At 39.8% G+C, this 10,450-nt stretch overlaps 1 protein-coding gene across 1 annotated transcript; it reads left to right on the plus strand.

Moving 5' to 3' along the window:
* The first annotated feature begins 2,417 nt into the window (after positions 1-2,417).
* LOC106179690 (putative G protein-coupled receptor 139) lies at positions 2,418-3,614 on the plus strand. Its single transcript, XM_013563419.2, has one exon. The coding sequence runs from the start codon at positions 2,418-2,420 to the stop codon at positions 3,612-3,614; it is 1,197 nt and encodes a 398-aa protein (XP_013418873.1).
* Positions 3,615-10,450: the final 6,836 nt, after the last annotated feature.

Consider the following 10,450-nt stretch of genomic DNA (forward strand, 5'->3'; position numbering starts at 1 on the left):
ACCTATTGGGGGATCGTCTGGGATACTCCAAAGCCTCGCGAATTAGCATAAAATTAAAGGAAATTCTGCAGGGTTTGGAAAGAAAGAGACCATAACTTGTGCCCTGCATACCTCAAACAAAGCCATGGTTCTGGACATTTATAAACACACAGATTGAAAGCATGTAAAGCGGGGTAATTGATAATTAACCGCACCGGTGTTCCAAGATTTAACGAAGTGCGGCTAAAAATGACGCCAAAAACAGTTTATAGGATTGCTTTTATGGAAGGGGGGGGGGTTATCTCTTTCAAAACTGTACAGGTGCATTCCATGTCTAGATGCGTAAACTTAACGTACAGGGGTAGTAAAGGCACTGTCTTAAGAAATCGTTCTTTACCATTCCCATACATATATAGTTCAAGCTAAGTCAGATTCCCAGTGGCTCATAATAAAATAATTTTCCATCTCACACCATTTTCCAAAACTTGATCAACTTTGTAGTCTATTACGTGTCCCTCGATATCATTTCAAACCATTTCTATTTTCACGAGTGTAATTTCTGTTGAATTATTTTTTATAAACAAAAAGTCTAAATTAAGAAATATTGAAGGTCTGTAGCCACATTAAATGTGCCTAATTCTTGTAAGTCGTCAGCAGAAAGTAAAACACTTCGTTATCTTGCGCTAAGTTAATAAGTTTGTAAGTTTTTGAACTACTGGACCTATTCGTAAAAAGTCATAAACCTATAAAGCAGATGGAGGTAAATGGTCGAATCGCCACCCTCATAGGCCCAATAGTCGAACCCTGCAATGTTCCTTCCTGTATATTCTTTGCTGAAACACAGTCTTCAGGTCAAAGGAAGCAAAATTAGCTCGATTGCTACATCCGAGACATTGAACATTTTTCAATATGGCCGTCAACTTTTGAGGAAAAGTAGAAAAACGACCAGAAACGCTGGGTAAAATCATTCCATGAGTCTGTCATGTTGCTCCATGGTTTTGAAGCATAAACATATTTAGCTTATGGTTTTGGAACAGGGTATATCAAATTATAAGTAAGAACAAAGTAGCATTTACTCCTGTCTTAGAAAAGATTAGGCTTAAAGAAACTGAACCATTACGATACAGTTCTACACACGTCACGGTGAGGCTCCATCTATGGTGGCTGATTCGGGACATCGTGGTATCGCATCGTGATATCGTGATATCGCATCGTGCTATCGTGTTATCGTGGTCTCGCATCGTGCTATCGTGATATCGCAACGTGCTATCGTGATATCGCAATATCGCGTCCCATTAAACGAATCGATATTACGATGTCCCGAATCAGCCACCATATCCATCACATAGTGATTATCACAACCACACGATCTGTTGACATGATACTGCGAAATGAAGGTTGTCATTTCAGGACTGTGAGTAGCCTACTTCATAAGATATAGATCGAATTAATGATGAACAAACCAGGTTCGTTCTCGCCTCGTAACAAAAGTATATATTTCTAAGGAACCGAGATACAATGTCTCTCTCGCAAAGGAATCGGAAATTGTAATGCGTTTTTTTTTTATGAAATGCGATCGATGTTCAGAAGAGATATTATTATATAGAATAGAAGCTTCTTTCATTAAGGTGACGGCAGAGAGGAGGTCGACATTTCTGTCCACGGTACAATTCACCGTGTGGTACGTAAGCGCTGGGGGGAAGGGCAGGGGTTCTGAAGTAGACCGACTTGACCGACACGTTAGCGTTGTTCTCAACAACGCAAAGCCCCGATATTGTGTTCGAAGATTTATTTAGGGACGCTGGGAAATGTTATTTTATATCCAGAATGTAGAAAATAAATAAAAAAATGAATAAATATTCCACCTGACCATTCTGAGGTCTATTTGACCTAAATGTGACGTAGACCGATACTTATCTTACTTTGATGAATTGCTAAGTTATTGTAAATTGGAGTTGGGTCAAAATGTGGGTGTAAAAGCTTTGGCGTCCTCTGGGCGAAGGCTCCGTGGTGGAATTAGGTCACAGTCCGAGCACAACACCGCTTGCTAATTGTCACAACTTCAGCGCTTTGTTATTCCTAGCAATATACTCCTTATTGTGTCACCACACAGATTCGTTCACAAACTGAGACACAGACTGGCAAGCCGCAATATGCGTCATCGTGCCATTTCTGGAATTTTGTTTTTTCCGTTTCCTCTGAATTTAAAACCGCTTTTGTGTGACTGGAAAAAAGTCTGACTATTCACGTTGTTATTATTAGATCTATGTCAGGAAAATTGACTGACATACCTTTGTAAAATAATTGGTCGATGCACTTTTACAATGCACAATTACCACAATAGTTTATCATTGCATTATTATTATTATTATTATTATTATTATTATTATTATTATTATTACAAGGCACAATTATTGATTTCAGCAGCGGGATAGAGGATGGGAGATCTGGATGACTTTTTTCTTTCATTTGAAGACCAAATGATGTACGGGACAGAAAATCTCACCGCCATTCACAGCATCGCAGCTAACAAGGAATGGCCAAACGCATCAGTTGAAGAGACGTCACAAGAGACCGCGGACCCGCCTATCTTGATCCACGGGAGGAGGTTCTATGCGGTAGTAACACCTATAATTATCGTCCTTGGTTTGGCGGGAAATCTGATATCATTGTGCGTATTTAAGAACAGGAAGCTCCGCGTGTTGGGGGCAAGTCAATACCTCATAGCTCTGTCCATATCGGATCTTTCGGTTTTGATAATCTACGTTTTGTTTGACTGGATAACCAAAGGACTCCCGTACTTGGGACACGATTTAACCATCCGTATTTTAGCCTTGAATGGCGTCTGCCACGTGTTCCTATTCTTTTCCTATTGGTTCCGGTTCATCTCGGTGTGGATTATAGTGACCTTCACCATTGAGCGGTACATTGGAGTATGTAAACCTCTCCAGAAGATCAAGATGAGCACCACGAGGAACGCAAGGAAGACCATTATCTTCTGCACGCTGCTCGGGGCCTGTCTCAGCCTGTGGAAACCTCTGATGAGTGGCGTGTTCATCAACGAGGAGCACAACGTGGCCGTGTGCACGCACGACGCCGCTCACAAATTTACCTCTTTCGTCTTGGACATCATCTTCGCCCTCAGCATCACCTTGGTCCCCGTCATCATCATCACCGTGCTCAACATCGCCATGGTGAGGAATCTCGTCACGAGGTTTCGAGGCGAGGCGGTCAAGGACGTCATGAAGGTCAACAATGCCACGAACAAACTGCGCATGGAGATGACGTGCATGCTACTGGTCCTCTCCACGTGCTTTGTGGCGCTGAGCATCCCCTACTTGATCACGTGGTGTTACCATATGTATACGACGTTTGAATCCAAGCAACGCGACTTTAAATACATGCGTGGCGTGTTGTACATTACACGAACTATATTTTACGTTAATTACTGCATTAACTTTTTCTTGTACAGTTTGACTGGCGCTTGCTTCAGGCAGCATCTTGCCATGATGTTTTGTGGCCGAAGAATGTACTCTCCTGCAGCGAGCGTCAAGACGAGGAGCTTCTCTCGCAGCTCGGGCACACGTATGACCACCTTATCGTTAAATGTCAACAACCTGGACACTTTTGTTTGAATGCAGCTTGTATCTGGTCGGGGATGTTAAAAAGATGTTAATGTGAAGAAAGGGCAAAGTTTTCGGTGAAAATGGTCAAAGTCGGTGACGAAATGACGATATTTTCCAAACAAGAAGACATTCAAGTTTAGAGATACAAAGATTACTTTCGACAAGTTAAATACAATTGTCAAAGTAAAGGCGCTGACAGCGTTTAGTCAGTTAACTTCCAATTGACACAGGCTGATCAGCGCTCACAATCAAATAGCGCAGATGGAGATGACAGGGAGTGAGAAAACTGAGACATAGTCGCAAGGAAAGTAACAAATTACGATCTGGAATTTTATCAATTTTGTCTAGAAGGTGCAGGATAGTGTTGCCTCGTGTTGAATTATCCCGCAGTGTAATCTGATTGTCATCTACAGATGGAATGTCTACGACAGGATTTTATTTCTTCAACGTGATTAGTTTGTAATTACGCTTCTCTTACTGCGTACATCGCTATGATGAAAACCACAGGACGTTGTTTTGTTATTTTCCAGCATTTGCAGACTGTTAGTAAAAGCTTGTTGCAGACTACTTCTCCAGGGCATTGCTATTCTATGCCTCCAGTACGATAATACTCTTGACTCTTTGATTCCATTACCTCATACACGACCCTGCAAGACGTTTGATTGTGATTTAAGCCACCGCTTTTCCATGTAGCATTAAGTGTCCCAGTGTGACAGGAATGGAAGTCCTAGGAATGGAAGTCCGGGCCCCCATATGATTAGTACAGGTTAGGGTTAGTTGGAGTATTGGGGTTAGTATATGGGACGAATGTCACCTGTACAAAGAAATGGTAAGAGGACTACGGTTCCTAGCGGACTACCATTCCTGTCACACTCGCATATAGAGCCAAAACCTGCTTCAGAAAGGCAGCATTCAAGCTAATGGAAAATAAAGTCCGAAATGTTGCTTATGTCCATTTCGAACCGCATTTAACCAGACATTCAAGCACGTCGCCGCCAACCTGGCCATGTCAGTTAAACTGTTTCTGTCTTTTCTCTTTAACACAACCGACAGACGCTGGCAAAGATGACGCGAAGTGCCGTGCTGTTTGGGTTGAATTGATCGACATTAAAAACATCGAGAAGCGTCGCACAATTGAAAGGAGTTAAGTAATTTCAACTAAATCTATCTTATCTTCATCAGAAGAATTGCGTTGGATTCCAGTGACCACAATGCAACTGTCATTTGCTGTATTCCATTCCATCCGGAAAACGATCGAAATAGCGACGGGCAAATTAATTTTTTTACACAAAATCTAATATTCGGTCTCGTATGTCGTGACATTTTACAGATAATGGCTAGAGATGACCATTGATAGATTTTAGCCGGCGCCACGGGGGACATGATTCCAATGTAATTTACGGGCGAAATGAAGTAGTTAATCTATGGAGGAGAACGGACAGAGAAAGACCAGTAGTGGAGAAGCACTGACCGCTCTTTTATAGCGAGGGTTGACATTTTAACATGACCAGAGACTTAACTGAAAGGAAATGAAGACAGAAGTCCGGAAAATTGAGAAAAAGGATCACGCTGTTAAACACGTGACTCTTCAAATAGAGAATCATGCTGACAAAAAAATCTTCCTCGGTATAGTTTTATAGTTAAGAGTAGTAAGGAGAGATGCAGAATACAAAACCCATGAAAGATTTTTTAATTGTAGATGTTCTTTTTGTACAAATTATTGAAAAAACACGTACAACATATATCCACTTTCCTTATCCTTCAAACATTGGAATGCTTCATATTGTGATGAAAAATGGTGTGTAAAAGTATTCTACGAGAAACTTATCATTGTGTTTTGTATAAGTTTGATGACAGACGAGCTATGGGCCGTGTGGGACATTGCAAAGTGATAATCAACATAATATGGCAGACTTTGATAAATAATTACGGTAATGATGACGTTTTCAAATTTGACTTTCCTAACTCTCCTCCTTGTTATTGTTAAGAGTATTTTTTATACTTTTTCGCCACTAAATAATTAAAATTTAATATTCAGCTAACATTTTGACGTTTAGATAAGATTATGTACCGTATTGTTTACCTTGATTAGGAATAACATGTCCATGTTTAAATGTGTTAGAAGATGTCAACATTCTTAGTGTGGCTTTTTCTCAATATACTTGATTGGATTTATTTTTAAATTAAGATTCCAAAGTAGATGTAATTTTAGCAGTTCTTAAGATATTGTACTTTGCCGTTGTATTATCTGTGTTTATGCTTTTTCATATAAAGATGAGCGGCATCTTAATGACTAGCCCGCCATTTTACATTCCGCCATATGGTAAAAGGCAAAATTCATCCACGGGCCTCTTATAAATATAGGTTACAGACACTTTCCTGTCGGCAAGATTACTGTTTGGGAAAATGTTCTGGTCAAAAACTCCGTAGCCGAAGGATAGCGTAAATGAACCCTCTGTCCTAGGTCAACTGACCCCGCTTCCAATGCTGTTTTTTTTTTTTAACTTTTTTTGTCAGTTTTCCTGTAGAGCCTCCTATATTTCAAACTATATAGTTGTGCTGATTGAGCCTCTTTTATTCTACTTAAACTATCTCTTAAATGATTTAAATGTTGTCATTGTGTCATTATTCTTTAATTGTGTCGCAATTAGGTTGTTCATTTTTACAACTGCGTTATTTTTGTTGAACGGGACACGAGTTTCTGTTAATTATCTCATTAGCTCTTTCATATTCCGTAATAAAATGGTAACCTGTTCGTTTTTACTGCGTTGTTTTTACATTCTTAATTGGCACTCATTCCCCAGCCCGTGGAAATAAAAACAGCATTTTTAGAGGATTAAATGTTCGCGACACCTATGAAAGGAAAAGTATTTGATTTAAATATATCTAAGAGTGGGGAGATTTAGATCTTCTAGTGTCACGTGGACATGGTGCAGATTTCTCCTCACGGGGGTGGGGGTGGGGGTGAGGGGGGTAAGTAATGGTTGAAACGAAATATGAAATGATGGTTGCAAGGGACTGGGAGGGGAGGGGGTGATTACAAGATTTTTAGTTCTGGGGATACCTCATCTCCTCTAACGTCCCATCGAAAAAAATCAGAATAACGAAAAGACAAATCAGAGATGTTTCTCCATTATTGTACCTAAATATTGTCTCAAGTTTATTGTTTTATGCCCTTCTCCGCCTCATCAAAAAAATATGGATTCGCTCGTGGAACGTGGGAGTTTTTGATGAAAGACAAGAGCGACCATTTGATTTAATCCGCTTAATTCGAATCGCTAACGCTATCCGTGTCATTCCCTCAGGGACTGGCTGAAAAATATTTGCAGGTTACGTTTTGAATTATTTTCGATATGAAAGAAAGTCGTCGACGTACCACCTTCAGGGGCGGATTCAGAGATATTTTCTGACAGTCTTCCAAATTATCTTTGTTGATCCATTCTTCATTTTTGACCGTCTTCCGACGTAAAAATTAGACAACTTTCAATGTAAACTTGAAAATCTGACCGTCTTCCGGAAGACCCAGAAGACGGCCTGAATCCGCTCCTGACCTTCGTCGTACTATATTCCTTGCTCCTTACATCATGCTCACTGCATTATGATATAGTACGGTCTAAAATATGTCTGTTAGTAATATTAAATATTTTAAAAGCTTTGTTCTTGAAAATTCATGATATCTTTTTGAATATCTTGCTTACAAAATAGAGCCATACTAAAATGTACTGCGTGTCTCCTAATATAGATTGTTGGCAAATTGCCTTTCACTTTGTAGGCAATGTTTATATCATGCTGTGTCATACAATTGGTTGAGGAAATTAACAGAAGCGCTCTGCGAGTTCTTAAACACTTATCTTAAACCACTGTCGTCAACTTTCCCCAAGAGACGCGCGCAATCTTCTTATCACTTGTTCCAACAGGTTTGCACGTCACCAAGTTCACCCAGTCAACAAATGCTGAATTTGTTACTTGGCCAAGAGGAAAACTGTTGGATGCCTGACAAACTGGGCAACAGGTTTTGAACTGTTTGCTGATTTCTTGACCATATGTAAGCAAAAATATAAATAAATAAATAAATAACCTGACTGAATGATCACTTTGATAAAACACACTAGCAATTACTTTAAGATATTATTGCCTTTCATTTTCTTATTTCTAAGGAGAGAAGGATACAGGAATAAATGAAGGAAGGAAGGATGGGAGGATGAATGGATTGATTGATGGAAGGAAAGTAAAGGTTAAAAAACAGATGAAAGTGTGTGTGTGCGTGTGTGTGTGTGTCTGTGTGTGTGTGTGTGTGACCCTCACCGCTCTTGATAAGAGACATTTTACATTGTGTTAGGTACATGCACATGTGTGTGTGTGTGTGTGCATGTGTGCACGTGTGCACGTGTGTGTGTATGTGTTTGTGTGTGTGTATGCATGGGTGTGTGTGTGTGTGTGCGTGTGTATGTGTATTTGTGTGGTTGTGTGTGTGTGTGTGTGTGTGTGTGTGTGTCTGTGTGCTATAGACACGTGTTGACATAGTAAACAATAACGGGGGTGGGGGGGGGGGAGCATCCGCCCCCTTCCATGCCCCCCCCCCCCCCCCCCAACACACCCACCTCTCTGTCTCCTTGCATTTAAACACCTGGGCCCAGTTTTATAAAGGGCTTTTAGCACTAACCAGTGGATAAGCCTTACCAGTGGATAAATTCTCCTAACACCCATTAACTAAAAGAAGGTTAAATTGGGTTTCATATACAGTTTTCTGAAGGAAAACAGACAATTAGTTAACAGGCTAGTGTTTAACTGGATTGAATGATTATTTAAAGGTCAGTTAACTAACAGACTGTTTAGGTCTGGTTAGAGTTATACACTGGTTAGTGCTAAACTTCCTTTATAAAACTGGGCCCTGTACTTTGGTGACATTTAGCCACATTCCCCGCCCTCCCTGTTCTGGAACTGTTAGAGTGTGGATCGGTTATAAGTGTATTTATAACGATTGGACTACTTGCTATTTAAAGCAAATAACGCAGATACTGAACATGACGGATCAGAACTCAATCAACAAAAAGGATGAAAAATTGAGTTACGGCAGTTGGTTTTGTTAAAGGGTTGTCAAGGGTCCCAGTGACCAGCTGGTGAAAGTAATTACCCCGTCAGCGTCTGCCAAGTTGCATCGATCCTCGACTGTGATCTTCAACAACAATAACAACAGCCTCAAAGATGCTGCTTCACTTTAAAACAGCATTTAGTTTCTAAACACATTTCTAAGCGCCTGATTTGTCTCACTTTTCCAACGGGTTTAGCTGCTTTTAAAACACGTTTAGCTCGTAACCATGCTACGAACGTTAACCCTGAATCTTGTCTAGCCTTGTTATAAACTTATTATAGAATCATATACCGGTGAAGCTAAACACATAGCTAAATATGTAACACTGCCAAACATGCCTATAGCATTTTCTTCTATGAGAAGCCTGTTCAAAAAGTTATACGTTTTCAGCTCTAACACATATTTCTAAACGCGTTAAAGTGCTAAACTGGAGTCTGGGAACTACACTTGGTCTTTTCTTGGTCGCGCTGCGACTTCTGTCGTAGTCTTTGTTTGTTGGTGTTTTAAGTAATTGTAAGTTACTTCTATATAATATAGGTCAATTATGTTGAATATGGTGGGAAGTGTTACCAACTATTACTTAGACAATAAAGGCATATTATTATTCTGACCAAGTGTTGTTCCTGATGACGTAGGTTTACAAAAAACCTGTGTTATAACTTATATGTATTTAAAGGCTAAACACTGTTTTTACAGTGTATGCGGTCTACGTGTACTCCTAGGTGCTTGTTTGACTTAAGTTCCTTAGCTCCAAAATTGATCTCAACTTTTTGACCAAATATTCGTTCTCATTATACCCTAGATATATCAATGGGGTTCAGGAAATACGGTGCCTGTTTTCTACCACAAAGACCTGGATATTCTTAGATCGAGTGGATTGCTAAGGATTGGTCGTGAACTGAAGAAGAAAACATTTTTGGTCTAAAATTACAGACCAGGGCTCCGAATCTCAAAAGGTTCGCTAAGTTGCGCACGTGTGCAAGCGTCTCGATTCCATGGCCCCGTATCTCGAAATAGAATCGGTTATGGTATCGAGACGCTTGCGCACGTGCGCAACATAGCGAACCTTTCGAGATACTTAGACCAGCTTTCTGTATAAGGATCACTTGCTAAATAGGTCGTCAAAGGTCTCGGGTGGAGCAAATGCAACGGGTACCTTGAATGTGTAGTGTGTCTAAAAAACGAAAGAAAAATTAGAAAATTAATAATAATAATAATTCTGTATTACACATTTCCTGAAATGAGCGAAACAAAATATCCTAAATCAAAGCACCGACATTAGAGTAATAAAATATCACTGACTATAAAATTAGCTTTAAAAAAACTAATTCCCTTTTGCAGCGTTGCTACCAAATAATACAATTTCAAAACACTTATTTTGTGAATGCCTTTGAATATGTGCATTTCAGCGAAGGTTTAAAAAAAGTAAGCATATTTGGCCGTCTTATGCTTAACGACTGTTTATTCCATTGTTTTAGAGCACATATCTCAGATGCACAGTCACCACAACAGTCACTTGCTTTGTTATCGGCAGGTGAATACAGTAAAAGATTAACCATCGGCACATAGGCCTACTTGGTAGCCCGTGGGTGTTACTTCTAAATCACATTAACTTATCAGGGGGTCTGTTCCCCTTGAGAGTCTTAAAAGTTCAATACATTTTGAATAAAATGTTTTTCTTGCTGAAAAGCAACGCTGTGAAGGTTTTTTTTTTTACATAATGTTATCTGCACTTTATTGTTGTGGCTTGTAT

This window comes from Lingula anatina, chromosome 8 (assembly GCF_051362555.1).
Source record: "Lingula anatina isolate TDL-2025a chromosome 8, LinAna3.0, whole genome shotgun sequence".
In the NCBI taxonomy this organism is placed as follows: Eukaryota; Metazoa; Brachiopoda; class Lingulata; order Lingulida; family Lingulidae; genus Lingula; species Lingula anatina.

Bases quoted from the DNA above. Each gene is read 5' to 3' on its own strand.
- LOC106179690 (XM_013563419.2), top strand. From the start codon at position 2,418: ATGGGAGATCTGGATGACTTTTTTCTTTCATTTGAAGACCAAATGATG.